This window comes from Esox lucius, chromosome 15 (assembly GCF_011004845.1).
Source record: "Esox lucius isolate fEsoLuc1 chromosome 15, fEsoLuc1.pri, whole genome shotgun sequence".
Lineage (NCBI taxonomy): Eukaryota > Metazoa > Chordata > Actinopteri > Esociformes > Esocidae > Esox > Esox lucius.
The window spans coordinates 16428299-16455801 of record NC_047583.1 but is presented as its reverse complement, the minus strand read 5'-3'; the positions used below and the strand labels follow the sequence as shown (position 1 = coordinate 16455801).

The window sequence follows — 27503 nt, the reverse complement described above, 5'->3', positions numbered from 1 at the left end:
AAAGTAATTTATAGATAAATGATTCCCCCCCCCCTCAGAAAAATACACTCAGCATAGATTGTTGATTCTTTTAAGTAGTCTAAAGACTTCTTAATGCTGAAAGGCAGGAAGTTCCCATCCTCTCTGAAGTTACAAGTGTGCACCATATTCAAGAGCATTCTGTTCTAAGCAGGATTTACACAGAGCATCTCATTGTTTCTACTGACTGCTGGGATTTCCTTGAAGCCAGAAGGATTTTTGTTGTTTTCAAAACCTTCCATCTCCTTGTCCAGCCACTTATTATCACAATGCTTGGCCAACATCCGAGTCTCTTTTCAACTAACAGTAACCTCACCTTCCTGTTGCTAGCAGAGGCAACAGATGTAACGCTTAGCGGTTTCCTGTTCCTCTATTTCTCGTCTGTGACGACAATTACAATGTAAGATATACATGACGGCTGAAGCATATGATGGTTCCCTGTTTTGGTAAGGTATTACATTTTCCTCTGGATAAATGAGTAAAATAACTTCAATAAAAAATGACTTATTAGCAGGTTCATAATGCAAAATAGAAAGTATAATCTGATTCAATCATATACACCAGTCTATGGACATTGGAGATATTTTTCCATCACCTACATGGCTTTAAAGACTATATCTTTGCAGTCTGACTCCTTGAGTGTTTGTCTGAGGGAATTAACAGATGGTATTAACTGTTGAAGTACAGGGTCTACATATTACTTGATAAAATGTGAGATCTTAGGTATAGGCAGTTATTAAAGCACATGTTGACATTTTTTTGTCTGGCATCTACTACAGATTGTCAATTAGTAAAAATCTCTCCTGGTTGTGACCTGTTGATGCAAGAAAAATACTTTCTGAATTTCACAACAACTCTGAATCACCACTTCCGCCAATTCAGTTATTGCATCATCTCAAAACGTTAACTCAGGACAAAACTGTAGTTTCTTAAGGAAATAATGTGTAGTATCAACACATTTTCTTTAGGAACTTTTGTTTTCCTAAACCTATTGGGAACATACCTAACATTTGACACAACCTCTGTGAAGTGTGTCTGTTTTAAGATTTGGGCTGTCCGTAAAGGACGAATCCCTGAGAAACTATTTCTCATGGCCCCTTCTCCAGAAATTCAGGTACCATGTAGCTCATAGTAGAGCATAGTGCTTGCGAGACCAGCATGGTGGGTTTGATTCCCATGTGGGGCCAGTGAGTGCATGAAAATGTATGCACTCACTACTTTGCGTTGCTCTGATTAAGAACATCTGCTAAATTAATGTTATTCTGGTATTTTAACCCATATAGGATATTTTTTTTTTGCATAGTATACTTTTCTATGTGAAATATAAGGTTCTAGGTAACCTTTTTTGCAGGGCTGGTTATGGAATATCTTTTCCCTGTTATTATCTACTGGTCAAAGCAGAAAACACAAGGGGTCAAGTTTATAAAGACACACATCTCCCATTAAATCAAAAAGTGCTTGTATTAATCTTGAAGTACCTGTAAGCAAATTCATATTTTCATATAAAAGGGACAAATTGCCATTAACATTGATTTTCATTGCAGTAAATCCCTGTCTGAAAGAGCATTAATACAAAGTGTCACCAAGTTCCTAAGTTGACAGGAAGCATAATAAAAAAAAACTAATCTGATTTAAATCTTGCACAATCTAGTAACTTGGCTCTCTGTTGCCTCCACAGAAGACCAGACAGTCATATACCAGTGACGAGGGTAGAGTCTGCTCTTCAACATTCTAGATACAGGCAGTGTGAACCAGTTAATTGTGTCTGTCATCTAGCCTAAGCCAGACATTGCTACAGGCAATAAGACTAATAATGTTCACACAAGTTTCATGGTTCTAAATTACTCAACCACTGAATTGTTAACGTCAGAAGCTGGATTTTTTTTTACAGTGTTACATAATGAGTTCATATTTAATACAGCCACAACCAACAGATATCTGCCTCTTCGTCAGTAGAACAGTAAATCCTGATGAGTCTTCATGTGTCTTTATATCATGTTTAAGTCAGCCTCTCCCACTCAAACTGCCTGCCCATTGGTCAGGCCATAGAGTTCCATAAGACCAAAGACATATGGAGGGATGAAGATCACAAGTCAACAGTCAGAGGGGCCATGGCATCCAGGAGCTCAGTCATCCAGGAGCTCAGGAGAGGTGAAGGAGAAGTTGTTGAACTCATCCTGGTTTACAGAAGGAAGGAGGTCCTCAATGGGTGTGAGGGTGGGCTCCTCCTGGGTGAAGTCTGGGTCAAAGTTGTTCACATCCTCCGGAGTTTTCTGAAAATTAAGACTTGTTTAGACAGACTAGGATAGCAGGTACAATTACTTGAAAAGTTCTGAGAACTTTCAATACATTCTGTGGTTTTCCAGAACTCCTGGTTGGTACCATTCAACAGTTAGCGTTCTTTTTTGTGTACTTCATAACCCTGCCACTAAACAGTAAAACAATCTTTTTTTATTTAAATTTTAAAGCCAACAAAAAAAAATAATGCTTGAATCAAGCAAAAGTTATCTGCCAATATGGTTAGAAAAGTTCCCTTTCTGAAAACAACTTACATAGTCTTATTTCTAAAAATAAAAGTCATACCCCATTTATATACTTTTTTTTTCTGTGAGTGTGTGTGTGTGTCTATCAGGTGATTGTTTGCGTGTGTCTGTGAGTGTGTATGGGCGTATTAGTTGAGTGTACATGTTCTATTGTCCGGGTGGGGATCATAAAATCCCTGCAAGGACAGCGAAACAAGGAAAATTGCTGTTTTGGGCTTGGGTTTAGAGTGAATGCTATAATTTGGGTAAGGTTTACAAAGACGATAATATATAATGGGGGAATAATGTTTGGAGTCCTCACAAAAGGTACAAGGTCAAATGTGTGCGTGTGCATGTGTCTCACAATGCGGGGTTTGAAGGGCGGCTCCAGCTCCCTGGAGTTCAGCTTGTCCCAGTCAATTCCAGTAAAGAAGGCATGACCAGTCACAGCATTCTCCCCACCCTCCACCGCCACGCAGCCCAGACGCCGAGCTGGGTTCTTGGTCAAGAACTGTGGAGAGAAAAGGAGTTTGACTGCATGAGGGAATAAGTAAAATAATATTAATGTGTGTTAATGAAAGAGTGGAGTACACTATTTATGTGTGGCTTATATGCATCTGTTTGGACTTTGAATGCCATCACAACCATCACCCTGACGCTGGCAGATACACACCCAGAGATCCAGTAACACTCTGGGGAGACGCAAACAATTTCTTCTCGATACATTTTACTATTCTGAACTTTAAGTCAACACAAAAAGTCTGTCATATCCTGGGCTTAAGACGTGAGATTTCGATTTCTCAGAGCAACATTTGATGATGAGCGATAGAGCAGCTGAGGGGAAGCAAACACAACAAACCACAATTAACATCTGCCTGGGGGGCCATTCCAGAGTAGCTAATTCAGACTGAAGAGTCTGAACACATCCTTGAGCTAGCAGTGACATTCCCACTCATCCAAAGCTAATGAGCAGCCCTCTCTTTCCTAGGAATAATAAGACTAGATTATCCCACAATTTACACCAAGACGAATAGGGCATGCCACGCCAGAACCAAACACAGTTAACGAACAGAGAATAACCAGAATTATAGTGAATTCTAATCCAAGCAACAATCTTATTAATGACCCCATAGGTGTAGAGAAAGGAGGAGACAAGCAGAGGCCAAGAGATGACTGGAAATGAAAGTAGTGGAGCAGAAGAAGAAGGTCAGTCAGTTCATGATGAGACTGAAACAAATGCACCATGTAATTCTCTCCTCCTCTTCTGACCACAAAGTTGAAATTGGGCAAATCTTATTTCAGCCCATAATATTTTCCAGTGGCTCCACCACTGTGTCATCACCTCTGCCAGGCCTGAGAGCTAAACTCTGTAATAAACCACCAGGGAACAACTCTGCTTTCAGATAAATAGACAAGCAACAAGATGCTACGGCATGTTTACCACACTCTGATTTGACAGTCAAATATGAGGTAGGGAAGTGTTCACCTAAGCATCTCAGCTCATCAGACAATGTGTTCTCTGTTTGAACAACCAACCCAAGTCTTGAACATACAGGGAATTGTTAGCCAAAAGTATAAGCCTGGTGAATAAGCAGCATTTGGTATGGAGTAGCGTTTGGTACAGAGCAGTGTGTTAAATACACTCAACTGCTGAGAGCCTCTGGATGCGACAACACAAGCTGGCATGTACATAAGGTGCTGCTAAGAGAAAAATCTGAGTCTGAGACTGCTGCTTCCTGAAGCATGTTGAGATAACAACACTGAGGAAGCTGACGGAGGAAAGAGGGGGAGAAAGGTGGTACAGGAGAGGGTGGGGGCATTATTTATAGCCTGAACTGTGGCGTGGCAGTAGACTGTGCCCTAATATAGTTATGTAAGAGGACAGGCTCAACACAACAGCCTGCTGAGAGGGAAGTTATGAGGCATCAGTCATATACTACTGTAGCAACCAGGTGCTCTATTATCCTTCCTGCTGCAGAGTGCTAGACTGTCCAAAATACAGCCCAAACCCGTGGCGTCGCTCCGACCTGAGGGGTAAAACACATCCCAAACCAGTGGCGTCGCTCCGACCTGAGGGATAAAACACATCCCAAACCCGTGGCGTCGCTCCGACCTGAGGGGTAAAACACATCCCAAACCCGTGGCGTCGCTCCGACCTGAGGGGTAAAACACATCCCAAACCCGTGGCGTTGCGCCGACCTGAGGGGTAAAACACATCCCAAACCCGTGGCGTCGCTCCGACCTGAGGGGTAAAATACAGGCCCAATCCTGTGGCATCCTTTTAACCTGAGGGCTTATATTCATTCTCCACTTCTGTATAGTCATTTCTGCATTGGTAGCACCTGTTCCCCCTTTGGTTACAGGTTTTGTTTGAATAGTAGAGATGCTACTTCTTTCCATGGTGGTCTGTGTTGGTTTCCCAATACACAGAAAACTGACTGGTAGGTTAACTGTACTTGATGCTTTCCCCTGACAAAGCTCAAAATTAGCAGGGATTCATTTCTTTGCCTGCTGGTTCAGTGTACTATTTCACAACAACTATTTCTAAACAATAATGCTCCCTGTAACATGAACAATACTGACTGTTACCGGTATGATTAGCTCTGCATTGAAGATGGACTTACAGCTTTCAAGATGTTGACCGCATCGGCACTCAGCCAGGAGGAATAGATGATCTCTTCATTTAGGATGGCCTCAAACAGGTCGTCCTCGTTCTCTGCCTCGAAGGGGGCGTGTCCAGAAAGCATCTCGTAAAGCAGGACTCCGAGTGCCCACCAGTCCACCGATGGCCCATACAACAACTCCTGAAGTATCTGGGAACCCACAACACATGAAATGATATTTTACACCGAAGCGGAGAGCTTGTACAGAACTGTCATCAATCTCCTGGGGTTTCTTCTTTGGACTATTACAGAACGGTAGTTAGGACAATGATGCCATTCATGAATCCAGACTTGTTAGTCATAGTCTGACTAAATGCCTCCAGTACAAACCAATGCACACTCCATTACACACATTCAAATAAGTCCTCATATACAGAGGACCCCTCTCTTGGTGATTCTGTGGTTGGGATTGAAGAATGTTGGCATATGGGGCTCTCCTTACAGGAATGAAACAGTGGCAGGTGACCAAGCCAACACAGGTGTGTTAACTAGCTGTTAACCACCAGAGAGGCTGGACTAGAGGACCAGTGGTCACAGTCTTGGTATTCAGAGTGGTGGGGTGATGTACCGCGGTTGGCACTGGCTCCTGAAGAATGTGAACTCAAATGACCTTAGACAGAATTACGGAAAACTGATGCTTCTTGATTCCTATCGGGGTACAGGAAGCCATCTTAGAGCACAGGAGTAATGGGGCGTAAACTGACCTCTGGGGCTATGTAGTCAGGAGTGCCACAGAAGGTAGCCGTGGTCACACCTTCAAATATGCCCTCCTTGCACATGCCGAAATCAGCCAGCTTACAGTGTCCGTCCTTATCAAGAAGCACATTATCCAGCTTAAGATCCCTGAAAAACACATCAAGACCTTGTTACAGAAAACTCCATGCTATAAGCACATATCTGTACATTGGTTTGACAACTATTCAATGTTATTACGATTCAATGTCATTGTGTCAGATGGCTCATTCCTTACGGAATCCAGTAATACAGCTAACCACTTAATTGATGTAAGGCATACAGTAGCATGTCTTCAACAAATGTTGAGCATTCATATTCACACATAACTGGCTAAAAAAAGGAACATTTTGAATACCAACAGCAAACTATATTCCTGCTTCCATTTACCATATATTCAATCTGAGCCTAGAGAAAAAAGTGTCTGTCCCAAGACACAGAGAGAAACTGAATTTATTCTGCTACCAAAAAATAACATAGCACCCTTGTTCAAACAAGCAACCTAACAGCTTGCCAGTCATCAGGAAACCACTGGAAAGAATTGTGCTCAACCAAATACAATAGTAGTTCACAAAGTAAACAACAGACTATCAATATGCTTATCATAAAGGCCTCCTAACACACTTAGTGCTGACAGAAATGGTTGATTGGCTTAAAGAAATGGAGAATAAGACGATTGAGGAAGTTATGCTGGTAGACTTTAATGGGGCATTTGATATTATTGATTAACCTAGTGCTTTAAGCTCTCAGTTCTGTGGCTACTCTCAATTTCAATGGTACAGAAGGATTTCATTAATGGAAGGCAATTTAAATCAAACACACTTGATTGGCTTTTATTATTTGTTTTTGTTATAAATGACCTTCCTCTAACCTTGAATAAAGGCTTTTTGTCTGTGTATGCTGATGACACAATATCATTTTGCTTAACTACCAACAAGCTATATATAACCTGAGAAAATTGACAAATGTGGACATCAAGCAGGCTGGGGAGACTAAACTGCCGGGTTGCAAGCTCGCTTGGTTAAAATATATTTGTATATTAAGTGGTTGCTAACATGGAGAGAGGACTGTACATGATAAAACATTTCTCTGCTTTCTTGACATCACAATCAACCACAAATAATCTCTTGGGTTTTATCAAAACCTAGTCTAAAGGCCTGTTATATTGTAAAGTACCACAAATGAGTACAGTACATCCAATTATCGGTCTTCAAGGATGCTGTATAATTTGCAGCAATAAGTTATTTATTCGCTGGCCAGAGGCTGTGGTTGGGGTAGCCTTGATAAGTGAGTACAATCACCCAGCCTTATTATCTTATTCAGCATCACATGTGGTTGTCGTGCTGCTCCCGCACACACGGAGCTGAAGGCAGCAAACTGCACATACACAGTTCATTTGATAGCTTTCTGACTGAAATTTACAACAATAAATTAATGAAAATTATGTAAATACATGAAGTGCTTGATGTTGATCTCTCTATAATTGTTTATAGTATAATATTAGCTGATCCTCTATCGAACGTTGAATTTATTAGATACCCCACTTTATGTTTAGAAGAGTAATTTTGCCAACGTTATTTGCTAGCTAGCTGGGAGATATTGAAGGCAAATTAGCTGCTACTAGCTGACCTAACAGGTAAAGTTATGTTGCTAAACTAGTTATTCGTAGCTCGCTTTACCCACATGCTTGCCCAGCCAGTGATGGCAATTAATAAACAGGACGTAGTGCAAGTTTGTGACTTGACTTATTTAATTTAATTTGAGCATGAATGTGTGTACATGAGACAGAGCTTGTTTTTTTCATGGACATGACAACATAGCTAATGAGGAAATTGTAGACATTTTGGCTTAGTTAACAGGGAGTAATATAGCTGAATGTTTTAACATGGCAAATAATTAATTAGTTATTGAAACAATATTTTGCATCAGAGTACAGTCAAAAAGGCTAGCTTTGCCCAGCATAGCACAGTCGTGCAAAGTACAGCCCATCTCAACTTAGCCAGGCCAAGTACATACTATTATTTTAGCTCAAGCTAGAATTAAGAATTAATAACTATGTTTTTCATTTTCTTTCTGAGAACTAGCTCAGCCAAACGAAAACAAATATTTGCCTGACCAACTTACATGATGAATGTGATACACTGGGTTATTAGTAGGTTATTATGTCATTTGAACTGTCTTTAGTTATGTTACAAGATCTTAGCGCATTTCAACATTGTATTTGAAAAAACTCTTATTTCCTTCATAATCAACAACAGACACAGCATGACAATTCATAGGTTTTTCCCAGATTTCATTATCATGAACAAAGTGGCAATTCCCAATATTATGTGTTTACATTAAGTGAAATTGAACGGCTTGACTTCCTTTTTCATATGTTGTAGGATTAAGGAATACTGGACAGATACAATCTGACTTGTTTTCAGCCACTTTCTAGCAACATTGTCATTTTTCATATGTAAGTCAGTAGGGCTTGATATAATTTTAAGGAGTGAATATCTTAAATTTTTTTTCAAAATCCAAACATAAGATTTCAGAACATTAAAAAGTGGAAAGATACAGATAAGATCGAAAAATATTTCATGATTATATTTTATGGGACCCCCCCAAGAGTCATAGGTCATTTCGAACCCTGGACTGAATCACTACTGGTCCTTGTAAGAGGAGTTGATTTGTTTAAGATAAACCCCCTGTTGAAAGAGTTCAAACAGATTAAACACTGATTAGCATTATATAAGACATGCCATCAGAAGCCTATTAACATTAATCAAGTCTAGAACAGAGGCTGGAAAATGCACAGTATTACATTTGCCTGTGAGGCAAAAAAGGGAGGTCAGTGGAGGCTACACTAGGACAGTGAGAGGATCACTTGTAGATCCAGGAGACACTGAGAGGACACCTGAACAGAGAGCTACTGTTGGTCCGGATGACACTGACCAATGACTGGCAGTAGAGTAGTCTGTCACATTCATAAGACAGAGCCTAATGGGTGCAGTGTCAATATTGACCTGTCAAAATGTGAAATGAATGGAAGATTCAAATATAGACATTACAAAAATGTATTGGCATTAGGCTCTTATCTTAAAGATTATCTATAATTCCAAGTGCAATGCAAAGAATGACCCAAGAGGAACAAGGAAGGAAATGAGCAGATATACTGGTAATTCCCGGCACACACAAAGTTGTTTGGTTTCCCCATCTTAAATCTCCTCCTCTCCTCTCACGCCCTTGGAGTCTTGGTTGTCTAAGAAATAGATTAATGAAGCCAATGTAATCTGAGATCAGGTGACACAGCAGTGATGTAATGTCTCCAAAGGGATGGGCATGGCATGGTGAACAGGTAAAGGAGAAAAAGGGAGAGTTGCTTTACATAAACGTTGCTGATGCTTTGCAGATTGTAAAAGGCCTGGACAGGTAATTCACCTATCAGCTTTAACCAAATCATCTGTTGTAGTGATCTGTCAGTCGATGACACAGTCATCATCTCCAGCTACTGATGTGCGTACGTTTGTGAGTGCATTCTCATTCAAACATTTCCCCACACACACACACACACACACACAATTGTGGTTGGTTCAAGCTGGTTTGTCCTGGTTTGTCCTGCCCCGACAGACTGTAATCTTGTTGTATAACAGTCATATAATGACTCAGATCCTCATCGTGCCTCTGGCTCACAATAAAACAAACACAGGCCAAGTGAGGGCAGCGCTCACTGCAACTGAACACTAATGTCATGAGTGTTCATCTGAGGAGTGTATGTTACTACATGTTTAGGCTTCATGAAAACAAACGCAAACAAAAGCAGCTCAAGAGTGTAAGGTTTACATAGCAACAGTTGACAGCTGTTCTTATAGAAGACAGGCTGATCTCCTCTTAGAGTTACCATGCACTTAAATCGCAAACCCTGCCTGCTTCCTGTATTCTGAGAAAACAAGATCAAGGAATTAGTCATCGAAGTTGCTAAAATGTACTGAAATTACTTAAATCGGAATAACAATGAATAGCTAAGATTTGTCCGAATTCACAAATCTCTTGAAGTGACTGTTGGACTGTCTCTCTATGCACGTAAATCTCTCGCTCATAGATGTCTCATTGTCTTGTGCAGTCTGTAGAGGAGATGTAAGAAAATTTAAACTTTGAAACCCATGACTGATATTCATCACATAAAATGTATATGTATGTACCACAATGGATTGCGGTTCCACGATTTTGTGTTTTCACTAGTGATGGCCATTCGAGGCTTCATTACCGTTCTTCAAGCACCATATTTCAGCATTGAAATATATAACGCAATATAGTTAACAATCTAGTCAGTGCATTTTAAGTTGATGTCCGTTCCAAAGATGTTCTTGTCCTTTTTTACAGACTAGTTTAACTATATTGCCTTGTAAATTTCAATTATGGCTTTTATTTTGAAAAATTAAATCTGAGTGCTGCCAGCATAATATCCTGCTGCTAAAATAGTGCTTATGAAGCCTTGTTTGGCCATCACTAGTTTTTGCTGTGACAGAACATTTGTTTTTCACGTAGATAATGGCTATTTCACAAAGTTCTCTCAAAACACATTACTGGAGGGAAAGCAATGTAAGACCCTGCTCTCCCTGAGTGAGAGATTAACATTAATACAGAGAATGTAGAAAAATTACTTAGATATTCTTAGATATTCATTGTTATTCCCCTTTAACATTTATTAGTAAGATCAAAAGTGTTGGTATAATTAACTCAAATAACAAAAAAAAAAGTTTTGCGCTTTCTTAGTCTACCAGACACATCAAATGTTACGATGATTATTTATCAAAGCCAGCTAGGCTGTACTGTAGTTTCTCTTGGAGATTATGGGTGTTTTTTTTTTATCACAGTCTCAACGTCATTCAGTGACCTCTTTTCTATCACTTCCTGTGAGAGGTACGACTGAGCGATGAATCTACCATAAACAACAGAGAATAAGGCCTTTGTTATTGAAATGTAGGGCATATGTCTCAGTGCTGTCACGGTGTCTGCATGCCAACTGGATTATCTGCTGTGAATCACAACTACAACTGATTATTAGGCAACCGCTTCAGCCAAAAAAGGAACCAAGTGATTCTCTAGAAAACAGGGAGGTGGAAGTTCTAGACCAAACAGATGTTGGTGAAATGATAAAATGCTGAATTATATTTTGTATGATTCTGGTCTTCAAAAGTGAGAGTTGTGAGTAACAACAAGTAACAGCACAGTCAGCAAACCACAAGAGATGAAGAACTAGCCTTTACCAATTCAAGAGAAAGACTCAAAATGATGTATGTAACATTACCTTTTAGTCTTCACCATGTGAACATAACTATTAGCTCATTATCTATATTTTAATATTATTATAAAATCAAGGTAAAAGCACAAATGTTTTATTGCCACTGATAGGCTTATTATAAGTCCTCTATCTCAAGGTGAACAAGTACTAAGAAAATATGACGACACAATAGATTATACATTTGGGGCCATACGTTGAAGTCAGCATACAGTATTTAGTATTGTAGAGCCTGAAGTACTATGGTCAGGCTATTTCAAGGAAAGGGCGTGTCTGTAGCTTGTCAAATCAAGCAAGCAGTCATGCAGTGTATGAGGTGCTGACATTGAGGGGTACCTAAATATAAACTCAACATTTAGTGTAGCTGCTCACATGATGCAGCCACCTTATCAATATCAGGCTTGGCAGGGAGACACTTGTGTTGGCCCTCACAATAAGTGGACAACAACCCTGTAAAAAGACTATTAAAAGCCCTCCCACATACCCCCTAATCTAGATGGATTAGAACCAGTCACCTGCCACCTAGGCACCCGATTAATGATTTGAAAAGGTTAGCGGTCTAAGTCCCCTTCTATACAATAATACATTGTAAGTTGGACGGCTGACCTTAGCCACAACCCACGTGTAGCACCCACTTGGGTGATGCACAGCAACCAACTGGCACCAACACACATCAGCTTTGAGGTTGAAGTGACGAGTGATATATTTAAGGAATAAGGCAGAGGAGCTAAGACTACCAGGCCTAATAGCGGTTTTAGGAGTACCTGGATAAAGCCCTTTGTCATGCTGTATTGGTCATACACCACAAACCCCCCCGCCCCCCTCCCCATCTGTCTTACTGGTATCCACATGTATCGCATCCATTAGCTAATAAGCATTCATGGTTCAAACCACCCGGTTCATAAATGGCAGTTAAGAATAAAAGTATGTGTGTGTGTGAGAGAGAGAGACCTGTAGATGATGCCCTTGCTGTGCAGGAACATGAGGGCACAGGTGATCTCAGCGGTGTAGAAGCGAGCGCGACCCTCTTCAAACTTCCTGGACTTCTGGATGTGGAACATGAGATCGCCCCCGTTGACAAACTCCATCACAAAAAACAGGCGGTCCTGCATCACAGGAACATAGGCTCTCACACACACGCTCCAATTAAACAAGTCTACATTCTGCAGGACATTCCCTGTTCCCTGGTCATGGAGTTAGTGACATCAAACATTTTACCAGACCATATGACGCCATAACACTCATCAGAAAAGCCACGGTGGAAACATTACACAGACATCCATTTTCTCATGACATGTCGGTGGAGGAATGAAACGCCACTTCCCTATGGAACACATCATACCACAGTGGTGTTTCATTCCTCCGCTGACACGGAAAATAGAACATGGACGTCTGTAATGATTGGTTCTACCTGGTCTTCTGTTCAACTGCCTGCAGTATACTAGCTAGGTATTAAAGAATAGCCCGGTTTCCATTTAACTTGCTATAATTATCTCCTGAGCCTCAGACTGAACGGACGTCATAGGTAAGACATTGACAAGGAACACTACTGTCTTATATTCTATTGCTCAGCGAACATTAACTAGGCCTGTCATTTTTTTTATAATAGGAATCATAGGTCAACCATAGGCCTCAATCTATACAATTTATGTATCCATTTAAAATACAGCTGGACCACTATAGTTTTTAATCTGAAAATATTATTATTAAAAGATTATTATTAAAATAATAATTATACTAACTCACTTAACTTCAAAATAATGTATACTTCTAGATAAATTTCAGAGACAGATTAGCATTTTCATGTACATTACCAATAATGACACAGAAAGCAGATGTTTCTCTAGAATCATTTGAATAGTTTGATCTTGCCCAGACTGTTTACAAATCATTTTGCACACAACAAGACCCCATTGATATTTAAAGGGGCCTTGCGTAACATTTTTACTGTACTGGCATAAATACAAGCTTAAATGATCAGAAAATATCTGCAGGTAATTTCACAAGAAAAAATCTAAAATAGTTTAGAGATATTCCCCATTTAAAGTTTCTATCAGTTAGCATCGACTTGTTGTCTCCTCATACTCGCTTTAGACACTCACAGTACAATTCCACCACCTTCAACCACCCGGACCAGCTAATACTATTCTGGTGTCTTTCGGTAAGAGAACAGGAGACAAGTCATTGTTTAAAATTCTCTCTTATAAACGTGAAAGGCAGCATTCTACAGAGTTCACTATTTAGTATTTGTTTAATGAATGATAATCACGGAGAAATAGTTTTGCTGCTTGGCTCAGAGATATTTTAACAATGCATTCCTAACGCATTCCCCAACACTCCCAATGCATTCCCCAAACCCAGCAGACATAAGAGAAAAAGACATCTTCAGCACAGTACAAAATGTACAATGAAAACACTTAAAAGGTGAGATATCTGGTTGTAACGGTCAATAGAGAGAGAAAAAGAGAGAGAAAGAGAGCTCACTAAAACTAGGGCATGTACATTCCTCACTAGCTTTATTTCTGTTAAGAAAAACTCAAGGTGTTCCAAATGCTGCCAGTCTCTTCAGGTTTACTCATAGTTATTCAGAAGAGACACGAGCTGGACATCCATCACTAAACACTTCCCTTTGAGTGAAGTCGACTAGTGAGCGTTTAAACACTCAAGAAGATTAGGCTCCGTTCTCTCCGCAGGTGGGAGAATGACTCTGGCATCTAGATGGACTTTACACTGCTTCAGTTACACCTCAGATATCACGAGGGCATTGCGCCCTCAAATGGACAATCTAGGCATTACAGCTACATTACAGCTTGACGTGTGCATGTGTGTGTGTGTGTGTGTGTGCGCGTCGGTCAGTCACCGGTGTCTGAAAGCAGCAAAAGAGCTGAGTGAGGTACGGGTGGGAGCTAGCCAGGGACAGCACTCTCTTCTCCGTCATGGTGCAGTCCACATCATCGTCCTGCAGAATGATGTCTTTCTTCAGCACCTTCACAGCAAAGACCCGGTCACCGCTGTTCAATCGGGCCAGCATCACCTGAAGAAAAGAAAATCACACACACGTTACCCAACTCCAGACACTGGCACTGGCCTGGGAAGTATCAATCTATTTGGGGGTGGTGCTCTCACCTTGCCAAAGCTACCTTTCCCCAGCACCTGTAGAAAGGTGAAGTCAGATATTCCCAGCCGCCTGGTCGGCTGTTGAGGGGCTTCACTCGGCCTCCTCACACTGAGGGCTCGCTGCTGGTCCTTCCCACCAGAACCCTGGGGGACAACAGGAGGACCATATCACCACAGTACTTTCATAGAGATATTCAGGTACAGTACTTCTGTATGTCAGGGCAGGCCTGCCAAATGTAGTCTGGACTCAATGTTGATACTGCTACTGTATTTCACACACACAGGAGGCCCCAAAGGGAATTTATAGCCCTCTGCCAAAGGCCTCTCTCTCTCTCACCAGCGAGTTGCGTTTAGAGAGCCCCTCGGCCTGCAGACCCATCTCCGCCAACTTGTTGGCCAACTCCACACTGTTCACCCCACAGCTGGGCGCCACGTTGCCCTTACAGCGGATGTGCACATTCATCTTACAGACTGCAGGGGACAGACACACAGCACACAGGATGCAGAGGTCAACAGAGTTCAACACAGGATCAACCACCACCTGAGAGACAGTGCATGAGAGAGAGTGCATGACAGAGAGAGAGTGTGTGTGAGACAGTGCATGAGAGCGAGTGTGTGAGCGAGTGCGTGAGAGCTAGTGAGTGAGTGTGTGAGAGAGAGTGTGTTTGTGTGGGGGGGTTGTCTGAGAAATGCTCTTACTTTTGCAGTGTAGACCCTGCCTGACAAGGCCCCACAGTAGAGAACCACAGTGGTCACAGAACGTTGGAGACTTAAAGTTGTGGATGTTGAACTTATGGGGGACGTTGATGCTGAAGCCTTGGTTTGTGGTCTGTGAATAAGAATGAATCAGTATGTCATCCCACTGACCTAAGTTTGAATAGGGACATAGAGTGGATATAAAAAGTCTACATACCCCTGTCAAAATGCCAAGTTTTTGTGATGTAAAAGAATGAGACAAAGATAAATCATGTCAGAACCTTGTCCGCTTTAATGTGACCCATAATGTGAACAATTCAATTGAAAAACAAACTAAAATCTTTGAGGGGGAAAAAGGAAAACCTTACAATAACCTGGTTGCATAGGTGTGCACACCCTCTTATAACTGGGGGCTGTGTTCAGAATTAACCAATCACATTCAAACTCATGTTGAATAGAAGTCATCACACACCTGCCATCATTCAAAGTGACTCTGATTAATCACAAATAAAGTTCAGCTGTTTTAGAAGGATTTTCCTGACATTTTTTAAGTTGCATCTCAGAGCAAAAACCATGGTCTGCAGAGAACATCCAAAGCATCAGAGGGATCTCATTGTTGAAAGGTATCAGTAGGGAGAAGGGTACAAAGTAATTTCCAAAGCATTAGATATACCATGGAACACAGTGAAGAAAGTTATCATCAAGTGGAGAAAATATGGCACAACAGAGACATTACCAAGAACTGGACATCCCTCCAAAACTGATGAAAAGACGAGAAGAAAACTGGTCAGGGAGGCTTCCAAGAGGCCTACAGCAACATTAAAGGAACTTCAGGAATTTCTGGCAAGTACTGGCTGTGTGCTACATGTGACAACAATCTCCCGTATTCTTCATATGAATGGGCTATGGGGTAGGGTGGCCTTTCAGCACAACAACGACCCAACAACACATCCAAATCCACAAAAGCATGGATTCACCAGAAGATTAATGTTTTGGAACGGCCCAGCCAGAGCCCAGACCTGAATCCAATTGAACATCTGTGGTGTGATCTGAAGAGGGCTGTGCACAGGAGATGTCCTCGCAATCTGACAGATTTGGAGCGCTTTTGCAAAGAAGAGTGGGAAAATATTGCCACATCAAGATGTGCCACGCTAAAGACTGTGCTGTAATAAAATCAAAAGGTGCTTCAACAAAGTATTAGTTTAAGGTTGTGCACACGTATGCAACCAGGTTATTGCAAGTGTTTTATTTTTCCCCCCTCAAAGATTTCAGTTTGGTTTTCAATTGAATTGTTCACGGTATAGGTCACATTAACGGTGGAAAAAGTTCTGACATGATTTATCCTTGTCTCATTCTTTTACATCACAAGAACCTGGCATTTTAACAGGGGTTTGTAGACTTTATATCCACAGTACATCTAGACATTGCATGTTATAAACCACATTGCCAGCAGATGGCACTGTGGGCTGAAACTAAGATGTGGCATCATGTCTGTTGACTGGGTGTGTCATGTAACAGAAAAACTACTTGTAGTACTCTGGTTTTTCTTTACTGGTCTTGTTTGTCCATAGGTACAAGAGACTGGGACATGAACACCTGAATGTTTAACATGAAACTGAATCTCAGTTTGAGTTTAATAAAATGTATTAAATGTACTGGAAGAATGTTATTAAGTAGCATGATATTGATGGGCCACAACTCACTGAATTACCCAACACAAATTGCATTATCCATTTATCTAACATCAATCAGCTGTAACGCAATACCTGTGGTGGCTCTGGAATTCCCCAAACATTTGTTACACCGTTTTTCATGTACAAAAACATTTCATTTGTCTTTGCATTATCAGAACACATTCTATTGATGCAAGTGTGGGTGTCAGAGTTGTAAAAATATTAAAAGTGAAAAAGCTAGTCTCACCGGCTCTATGGCAGGCTTCTTCATGCGTGGACAAACTGTGACAACCAACTGATGACATCGCTTGTGAACCACACAGGTGCATACTAAAAAACAAATAACAGGATAAAAACAAGGAAACCAAAGAACAAACAATCAAACCATGTTTTTTTTTTTATGATCCTTAAGACAGTCGTTAACTGTAAAAACAACAAAAAAAGTGCATGTTTACATTAAGTTACATACTCCAAGGCGTATCGATGAAGGGACGCAAGATGTAAACTTGCAGACATCGATAACTCGAGGCACCACATTCTGAGGTAGCAGGCGCCTCATTTTCGATAGAGCGTCCCGGAGTTTTGCAAGTGTGAAGACAACTGTTTCAGGTTTCTGCGCAATGCGCACGACTATCACCATTATCCTACGATCGAAAGACACAATCCTACGACTGAAATATGCGGGTGTAAATTAAAACACTAAGGAAACTGCATGTAGTGTTAATCTCTCATAATTTAAACAAGCCCAAAAACATCTTCCTGCTGAAACACTGAGGATATTAAAAATATTTTCAGAGAAAGAGCATGTGGCTGACCTATTCTCATATGTATTTTCATAAAGTCGACCAAAGACCGAGAGATGCTCTGAGAGGCAAGGCATTATAAGATGTGATGGGGTTTAGGCTCTGTGGCTCAATAATAAAACAGGACGTGTGAGAGTTTCACGTTTGTGGCGTATCACTGACATCCTGTTTGAGGGGGTGGGTGGGTGGTCGCCAAAAAGAGTGTGAAGGAGTAAAAGACAGACCGCGTTTAAGAAAAATTTAAGAAAACAACAGAAAAGAGAAGAAAGGTGCCTCACCTTGGCATTGGTAGCCCTGCTTCCCAAATACTCCCCTGTAACAGAAGACCTGACATTCAAAAGTCATGCAAGGCTAAATGTTTACACAACACACACACAGTATGTTCCAATGCGCTTATTCTATTATAGGGTATCCACAATCTCAGTAGCTATGTGTACCAATGTTAGATTAAGGTGAGGGCGGTATGTGTTTCAGGACCTCACCAGATGAACTCTTTGCAGTGGAAGCAGAAGGTGGGCTGCCGAAGGAAGGTGGACATGAACTTGTGCCCATTGACCTGGTGTATCCTGCGTCTCACAGCTCCCTGCCTCTTCCTGTTGAACTGCTTGAACACCTTGGCCTTCCCTGTGGCGTCGTCTGTTAACAGCGGAACACAATGGAACAGGGGGAACTAACCAATCACGTTCGGGCATGGGTTTGTTGTGTCCATATATAGCAGCGCTTCTCAGCTCCACAACTTGGGGGCTGAAGTACAGCTCTTTTTCAGATGAATGCAGTTAACTACCACTTGAGAACAGTTGGTCCACAGGCCTCTTTGCAGTGCTGTTACATTAATGAGGTGCTAAAGCCACACATATCTGAAGGAAATGTACTTGTTGTAGAGTTGAAATCCCTCTAAGAAAGATGAGGCTTTATTACACAGTGTATGGCATTTAAGGGCCAGCTTAGAGAGGTACTGTATGATTTGCTCACCACAGCGAAAACAGGAGTTTAATACGTGCTGGTTGACATTATTTAACTTGACATCCCAATAACATCAGAAATGTTGTTCCTTCTACATCACTACAACGTCAGAAAAGTGCAGTTGAGAAGCCAAGCCCCACAGAGGTAAAGTGACAAATGGAACACACTGCAATACCTCCCAGTCAGAAACAATATATAAATGCATAGATGTATACATCCAGTACCAGTCAAAATATTGGACACTTATCTATTCAAGTGAATGGGTAATTGTGTCCAAACGTTTGACTGGAACTGTAGATAAAGGCATGGACGAACTAAACTCTGGTTGTCCACAGGGAGAACATGTGTGCTAGTACATGTTCGGCAGATTATTTTTTTTGAGAAGTTTGAAAAGCAGTCACCATTGACAGCAGATCAAAAAGGGGAACTTGAGGGCAAGTGTTAAGGGGGTGGGGTGTGTAGTGAAACCTCTTTGGACTCCTCAGCTACTTTACAGTCAGTTATACTTGACAGCTTGAGCTTGTTTAAAACCAAAACAGATGCCCCTAAACATTCATACCTTAAACCCTGAGCAGTTTTCTTCAGCGAACACAATTAGGTTTCGGTTCATTCAGATTTCTACTCACTTTCTACCTGGTATTAGTTCAAATGTTTTCATTACAAAATAAAAGGTAAGGTTTCCGTCCATTCCAAATCTTTATTTTGCCTTATTATCTTGAGAACCACTGCTTTATGGGTTAGTATAAAGTATTATGTATTGAAATGCCACCAGAAGACGTTGGACTTATTATCCCAACTGTAAATTGACATGACCTTTACAATTTAGAGGTTAATAAATTATTCTTATAATAAAGTGAGAGAAATGCCAAAAGCTCAGGGCAGTTGTGATTATTAACGGCCACAGGTCAGATGTAGTGGTTTCTCCTGATGCTTTCCTTTGATAACCGTACACTGTTAGAGCAGTATGTTATCAGACAGCATTAATGATTACTGTAAAAGGAATCACAGTGAAAGGTTCACATGTTGGTGAACACAGACTGTGTGTCTTACAGGCAGGCAGTCACACAAGAACGCGCGCACGCACACCCACCCACCCACCCACCCACCCACCCCCGCCGCCCCCCCGCCCACCCACCCACCCACACCCACTTCTGTGTTGATGAATGTGTGTTTTTGACAGTATATTGCTGACAGTTAGCAGCTGCTTCAGGTGTGTTGAGGCATACAGAAAGACAGGCAGACCATTACCCAAAGGAGGAACTTACTGCATAAACAGTCAGTTCCAAAATAATTGGCCCAGTTCATAAAGATGAGTAGCAATGGAGAAATAAATGGATAGTTATTTATTGTGATATGGTTGTTGAGGATAGATTGTATTGTTTAGACAAATAACAGTTTTAATGGGCCATATTGTGTGCACAAACATATTTTGCGGAAGTTATATTACACTTAGATATGTATTTCAATGTATATAATTGCTCTGAGAAAGAGATACATTGAAAGAGATACATTGAAAGGAATGTCTCTAAAAAGATAAGGGACAAAAGGACTGACATCATTATTGTGAATGAAATATTTTAAATGAAATTAGTGACTGAACTGGTCCTGTCTCACTGGAGTATTTATTTACCATAATTTCCTGTTTATAAACTGTGGCTTATACAGGGATTTTTAAACCACAGCTGTTAACACATTGGTTTACATTTTTAAATGAGTTTCCACCAGTGCATTTATTCACAGATGATCACTTGACAATGTAGAGGTGTCAGAAACCCATGTGGCATTACAGGGTTTTCAAAAACATATTTTATTCTTCAACAAATTATTTTTGTTAGCGCCCTAGGTCAGCTGTTTATATTCATGTACATTGTATGTAAAAGTTCTCCAGGCGGTTAATATTTGGGTGCAGTTAATACTCGGCTATAAAATGAATAGCGCGGTTTAAACACGGTGCAGGTTATAAACGTGGAATTACAGTAGATTAGGTAACTTGCATGTCCATTCTGTTTGTCAACCATCACCATGGAAAAATACAAAGAACTCACAAACAAAAATAATCACTAACTGACCATCCTAAATCAGGCATTTCATTTTGCCTACAAAACAAATATACCACTAAACACTATAAGGAGGTAAACTTCTATCAAGATGTTTAAAACCAGTGAAACCATAAAAACATGCCTGGTATTAAAAGCATGTGTATGTCTTTTGTCTACAGATTCTTATCTGCACACAAAGTGAGGAAGATGGTTCAGGCAAGTCCAAGGGCCACAGTTGGAGAATTACCGAACTTGGTCACATCTTCAAGTCTACAAATATAGTATGCCAATATGTTCTTTGGGAGGGTCGCAAGACAAAAAGGCTTCATTTATGTCAAACAAAAATGTAAACACGTGGAGTTTGCCAAAAGCCATTTGGGCAAGTGGACTAGAATTGGTATTATAGTCAATTGACATAAAAACGTAGGCCACGCATAGCAGTGGTGATTTGGTATCAACAAAGAGATACACATATGCCTCGCAACCTCTTATCAAAAGTCCTATTCTAATTCAAAATATCTTAAATACTCAGTGCAGTGATGCTTCAAAGAGGATTTTATGGGAGGATTACAAATAATTTGGACCCCTACATTATTTTTAATATACACTCAACTGAAGGATTATTAGGAACACCTGTTAAATTTCTCATTAATGCAATTATCTAATCAACCAATCACATGGCAGTTGCTTCAATGCATTTAGGGGTGTGGTCCTGGTCAAGACAATCTCCTGAACTCCAAACTGAATGTCAGAATGGGAAACAAAAGAGATTTAAGCAATTTTGAGCGTGGCATGGTTGTTGGTGCCAGACGGGCCGGTCTGAGTATTTCACAATCTGCTCAGTTACTGGGATTTTCACGCACAACCATTTCTAAGGTTTACAAAGAATGGTGTGAAAAAGGAAAAACATCCAGTATGTGGCAGTCCTGTGGGCGAAAATGCCTTGTTGATGCTAGAGGTCAGAGGGGAATGGGCCGACTGATTCAAGCTGATAGAAGAGCAACTTTGACTGAAATAACCACTCGTTACAACCGAGGTATGCAGCAAAGCATTTGTGAAGCCACAACATGCACAACCTTGAGGCGGATGGGCTACAACAGCAGAAGACCCCACCGGGTACCACTCATCTCCACTACAAATAGGAAAACAAGACAGTTGAAGACTGGAAGAATGTTGCCTGGTCTGATGATTCTTGATTTCTGTTGAGAAATTCAGATGGTAGAGTCAGAATTTGGCGTAAACAGAATGAGAACATGGATCCATCATGCCTTGTTACCACTGTGCAGGCTGGTGGTGGTGGTGGTGTAATGGTGTGGGGGATGTTTTCTTGGCACACTTTAGGCACCTTAGTGCCAATTGGGCATTGTTTAAATTCCACGGCCTACCTGAGCATTGTTTCTGACCATGTCCATCCCTTTATGACCACCATGTTTCCAGCAGGATAATTCACCATGTCACAAAGCTCGAATTATTTCAAATTGGTTTCTTGAACATGACATTGGCCCTCATTTATCATTATTGCGTAGAAACGGGCGTATATGTTGGCGTAAGATTTTGCTTACACTCCTCTCACCGCCTGATTTATGAAGCTGTGCGTACCTTTAAAATCCAGGTGTACGCAATACCTGCCCTTGATAAATGCCGCGGCTGAAAACGATCGTCATTAGAATAACACGCCCCTATATATTCAAGTCTCTGCTTCCCTCACGCCCTCATTTTACGCCATGGACACACGGAAGACGGCAAAAAAGAGAAATTTCTCTGACGTGGAGAGTGAGACGATCACCAGGGAGGTAGAAAGAAATAAAATTGTTTCATTTGGCAGTTTAAAAAGCGGAATAAAAGATGATGTGATGTGGAGTACCATTCATTCACATTAATAATTGCATGACAATTTGTAATATTCGTCTTATTATTTCATGATATTTATTATTAATGACGTTCAACGTTATTTAGAAGAATAATGTCATTATTATTATTATTTTATTATTATTTAAAAGAAGAAGAACGTCATTTTTATTATTTTGTCAGTTTGAATTATATTTTGGTCATTAAAAGCCTATTATTACTGAACCCAGTCCGTGCGCAACTACCGGGCCTAACCCTGAAACGTCATGTAAAGCGCACAGGCTCGCATCTGAAGGAATACATATAAATCAAATGCTTTGGTAAAATCACACAAATTAAACCTTGAAGTCCATGTTGCACAAAAATAAACACTGAAGTTTGTAATTATGTTGTTGTTTTTTTTTTTACAGTGGGTCATAATATATCATATCTTTTAGTTTGTCAGTGCGTTAGGATTTTGTTTCCTGCGCATTTCCGCACTAACTCAAAACGTGCGTACACCACCTCCTGAGCTGGCGTAGGATTTGAGAGTGCCGTACGCCAATGTCCATATTGATAAATCAAAGTCACCGTGGTTTTGGGTGTACGCCAGGTGTACGTTGGAAATTTGGTGTATGCACTTTTGATAAATGAGGGCCAATGAGTTCACTGTACTGAAATGGCCCCCAGAGTCACCAGATCTCAACCCAATAGAGCATCTTTGGGATGTGGTGGAACGGGAGCTTCGTGCCCTGGATGTGCATCCCACAAATCTCCATCAACTGCAAGATGCTATCCTATCAATATGGGCCAACATTTCTAAAGAATGCTTTCAGCACCTTGTTGAATCAATGCCACGTACAATTAAGGCAGTTCTGAAGGCGAAAGGGGGTCAAACACAGTATTAGTATGGTGTTCCTAATAATCCTTTAGGTGAGTGTATATTTTCTTTTGTATGCTTTATTCGAAAAAACAGTGAGGAAAGAGAATAGAGTTTTTGCTGAAAGAGCAACGGGTCAGACTTGAATCCGGCACCGTGCACAGACCTTCCGGGGGGCATGGGCTGAATCTGAAAAGGTGGGTGGATTTGTCGGCTCACACGGACGGACGATGTGTTGGAGTGAGTGACGCTGCATGCCCGTCGGTGTGCGAGACGCACGTCACCAAGTCGGACAGCCGCATGTCAACTGGAAAGGGCACTAGGTAGCAAAGGGGCCTGTGCCCTGCACACGTTGAGCCTGTGCACGTGCCTGCTTGAACCCTGGCTCCCATGATGACTGGTACTTAAGTTTTATTTATTTCGGGCATTACTTTGCAGAGCAGGTGTACTAGCACAGAATAAAACATCTAAAATGAGCATATTTCTTCTCATCTTTATCAAAGCTTCCACAATTTTTTTGTAGAGAAATGTTAAGCGCTACTGAACAGCGAGACCGTTAGAAATGGCGCTGCCATCAGTGGATGTGCTAGATAGGTGGGAGTGTGTGAGATACAGTGAAACGTCCTTACCATCTGTGAAGGAACCATTGAGTGTTATGAGGATGTAGACCTTTCCCTCTGGTTCCAGGTCCACCTGTGTACACAAACACACAAGACGCTAGACATTAGGCGGGGCATTCACTGAGCCATGGACAACCATGTGGCTGACACCAAACCAGAACATTTAAATGAAATACAATGTATTGTATTCGCAGGCGTGATAAGTATGTTAATGTGTCAACCTACACATTGTTAAAGCTGAGTTAACCACACCGGTATGTAGCTTGTAAGGGTGGGTGTCCGCGCGTGTGGTGAATGTCTGAGTGTCTACGTGGGGAGAATGTGTGCGATGTGGAGGAGTGACTAGAGAGCAGGTCAAGCCTGTTTGTCTAGCTCCAGTAAATTACACACCACTACACTCAAAATGACACCCATCACCGGCTGGCACAGTGATAACCAGTATGTGGCATTTGTAATGAACGCCTGACTGATAATCTTTTTTTAATATTTGTATATATTTACAACCCCTGTGGCACAAAGAGCGACAGGAAGTTCCGGGTGTCTGAGAAAGCGTGTTACACAGCTCCCTTGCTGTTGACGGTGAAACATACAGCGCTTGAAACAAGAACAAACATGGAATCAAAGCTATAGCTATGACTCTTAACTATCCCCAGTTATCGGTGATTGGACGAATGGGAGGCACTGTATGAGTGAAGCATGGAACATGCAATAACTTAAGGCACATTCGAATGTAATGTATGTAAATTTACCTTTTCTGTATTTACAGTGGAATTGGGGGAGCCTTTTTTCAGAAAATGCTGTGGCCAAGTAGGGTGACTAATCACTACTTCCTGTGGATCCTTTCGCAGTTCTGACAGACAATGCCACCACATCAAAGATTACCAGGAAAGATGTGCAAAAACACATGGGAATATTAAAGTGTGTTGAAACTTTTTACAGTGTAAAAGATTCAAACTTAAAATTTGACCGGCTTCTCTGAAGGCATCCTCAGATAATGTGGCTGAGTACTAAACTCACATCAATGGATTTTGACAACTACTTGCTGGACATCGCCAAAAAAAAGAAGAAATTACTGAACAAGCCCAGCTTTCTGGAGTTGTGACATCGTAACGGTGCTTCATTACAAACAGAAAACTCAACCAAAGATATTATCAGTGATGTCTCAGAAAGTAAAAAAATATTGCTAGACTGCAGGATTTTAGCCAATAATCCTCTATGCACACTTTAACATGCACACACTTGTGCAGTCAATGATGTATATGACAACATGATGCTGACAGTGACACTGGTGAAAAGATGATAGTTTGAACTATTGGAGCAGTTGGCAACATTATACTACACAGTTTAGTTTTGTTGTAATAAACTGCTGTGGACTGGTTCATTTGAAAGGTACTGATAAGAGCTAAGTATTGCTATTGTCAAGTTGATTGAAATAATAGTGGTTAGACAATAGACACCACAATGTTCTGATACAGTCTCTCTCTCTCAGACAGACACTAAACTTCTGTATTTGTAATCAAAATGTGCAGTTATTTTTGTGTATCATGGACACCGTGTCCTCCGGACTAAACAGGACAGGGACCATCCGGCTTATCAGTGCACAGTACCAAAGCCAGCATCCGTGACGGTATGTGGGCGCATTGGTGCACATGGCAGGGGTGACTTGCACAGCTGTGAAGGCACCATTAATGCTGAACAATATGTACAGGCTTTGGAGCAACTTATGCTGCCACCCAGATTACATCTTGCTTATTTCAGCATAATAATGCCAAACCACATTCTGCATGTATTACAACAGCATGGCTCTGTAGTAAAGGAGTCCGGACTTGTCCCAAACTGAAAAATTTTTGGCACAAAGCACACCCCAAAATGTTGAGCAGCTGCAATCTTATACCCAGCAAGAATGGGAATACATTTCAGTTGGTCTCCTCCACTTCCCACTTACTGACTGTGGTTAAAAGAAGAGGGGATGCAACAGTGGGAAACACACCCCTGTCCCAAATTTTTGGAAACGTGTTGCTCGCATCAAATTCAAAAGGGGCATGTATTTTCACTATGAGAAACCTGAAATAATTCCACTGTGCTTTAGAGGCCAGAAACTAACCACTAAATGGAAACTGATGTTACAGCACCACCTACAAAAGGTTTAAGTTTAGATAGACACCCCAGTGGAAAATCTTGACAAACCTCAAGTGAAATCATGATGGGACTGATATTGCAACATCATTTCTATTCTAATTCAGTCATCTCTACCAGAGTCATCTCTACAAATCTTCTAGGTCAGTTATATAGCCACATGGCTGTGAGGGGTGCATCACTCCCAAATTTTCTACTGCTGATACTCATGCGATGGAAATGAAAACCCCCAGCCTAATCTCACCATCACCAGTAGAAGATCATCATTTTGCAATCTCTTGTCATCTCCTTAGAAGACTCTGATGAGTGTCAGATAATGACAGAGGACTTCTGACCAAAGCAGGATCTAATTTCAGACATGACTACACTAAATTTAAAAAGCAGGAACTTTGCCTAACTGAGCTCCAAGGACAGTATAAGAGGAAGTGATTTCTTTCTGGAGAGGAAGGGGCATATCATTTTACAGTTACACAGAGTACATTAACCCTTTATGGAACAGGCAGGATTTCATGAACCTTAGATGGTCCAAGCCATGACCTCCAAGTTCTGGGTTTTGGTAGAAACTGAGGGTCTGAGTGGAAACTGTCCCCTGGGCGTAGAGGATGTGAGTGGGCTGTGGGATGGGTGGGTGGCTGGCATATGAGGCTGAGCCACAATACCATGACACACAACTGATATTTTGGGCTGCTCTCTGGAGGTTAATGCCAAAAAAAACTGCATGAAGACACTGACACAGCCTGCCTCTGCTCTGATGTACTTTCAAATGGGGAAGATGCACTGTTTTATGAACACCAAGGTTTATATTGTAACAATGTACAAACCCGATGCCAAAAAAGTTGGGACACTGTACAAATTGTGAGTAAAAAAGGAATGGAATAATTTACAAATCTCAAACTTATATTTAATTCACAATAGAATATAGATAACATATCGAATGTTGAAAGTGAGACATTTTGTAATGTCATGCCAAATATTGGCTCATTTTGGATTTCATGAGAGCTACACATTCCAAAAAAGTTGGGACAGGTAGCAATAAGAGGCTGGAAAAGTTAAATATACAGATAAGGAACAGCTGGAGGACCAATCTGCAACTTATCATGTCAATTGGCAACATGATTGGGTATAAAAAGAGCCTCTCAGAGTGGCAGTGTCTCTCAGAAGGCAAGATGGGCAGAGGATCACCAATTCCCCCATTGCTGCGGCGAAAAATAGTGGAGCAATATCAGAAAGGAGTTTCTCAGAGAAAATTGAAAAGAGTTTGAAGTTATCATCTACAGTGCACAATATCATCCAAAGATTCAGAGAATCTGGAACAATATCTGTGTGTAAGGGTCAAGGCCAGAAAACCATACTGGATGCCTGTGATCTTCGGGCCCTCAGACAGCACTGCATCACATACAGGAATGATACTGTAATGGAAATCACAACATGGGCTCAGGAATACTTTCAGAAAACATTGTTGATGAACACAATCCACCGTGCCATTCGCCATTGCTGGCTAAAACTCTATAGGTAAAAAAAAGAAGCCTT

The 27503-nt window shown here is 41.0% G+C and overlaps 1 protein-coding gene across 1 annotated transcript in view; it reads right to left on the bottom strand.

Annotated features, from left to right (window-relative positions):
- Positions 1 to 1460: 1460 nt before the first annotated feature.
- prkcha (protein kinase C, eta, a) overlaps positions 1461 to 27503 on the bottom strand; it is a 35846-nt gene continuing 9803 nt past the window's right edge. Inside the window, exons 2-14 of the mRNA XM_010878821.5 lie at positions 23847 to 23910; positions 17991 to 18144; positions 17787 to 17821; positions 16953 to 17035; positions 15036 to 15165; positions 14674 to 14807; positions 14346 to 14480; positions 14080 to 14253; positions 12171 to 12325; positions 5908 to 6046; positions 5165 to 5353; positions 2905 to 3051; positions 1461 to 2291 (exon numbers count right to left, since the gene is read on the bottom strand). Coding sequence (XP_010877123.1) covers positions 2145 to 2291; positions 2905 to 3051; positions 5165 to 5353; positions 5908 to 6046; positions 12171 to 12325; positions 14080 to 14253; positions 14346 to 14480; positions 14674 to 14807; positions 15036 to 15165; positions 16953 to 17035; positions 17787 to 17821; positions 17991 to 18144; positions 23847 to 23910 — 1686 coding nt within the window. The 3' untranslated portion in view covers positions 1461 to 2144. The remainder of the gene's footprint in view (positions 2292 to 2904; positions 3052 to 5164; positions 5354 to 5907; positions 6047 to 12170; positions 12326 to 14079; positions 14254 to 14345; positions 14481 to 14673; positions 14808 to 15035; positions 15166 to 16952; positions 17036 to 17786; positions 17822 to 17990; positions 18145 to 23846; positions 23911 to 27503) is intronic.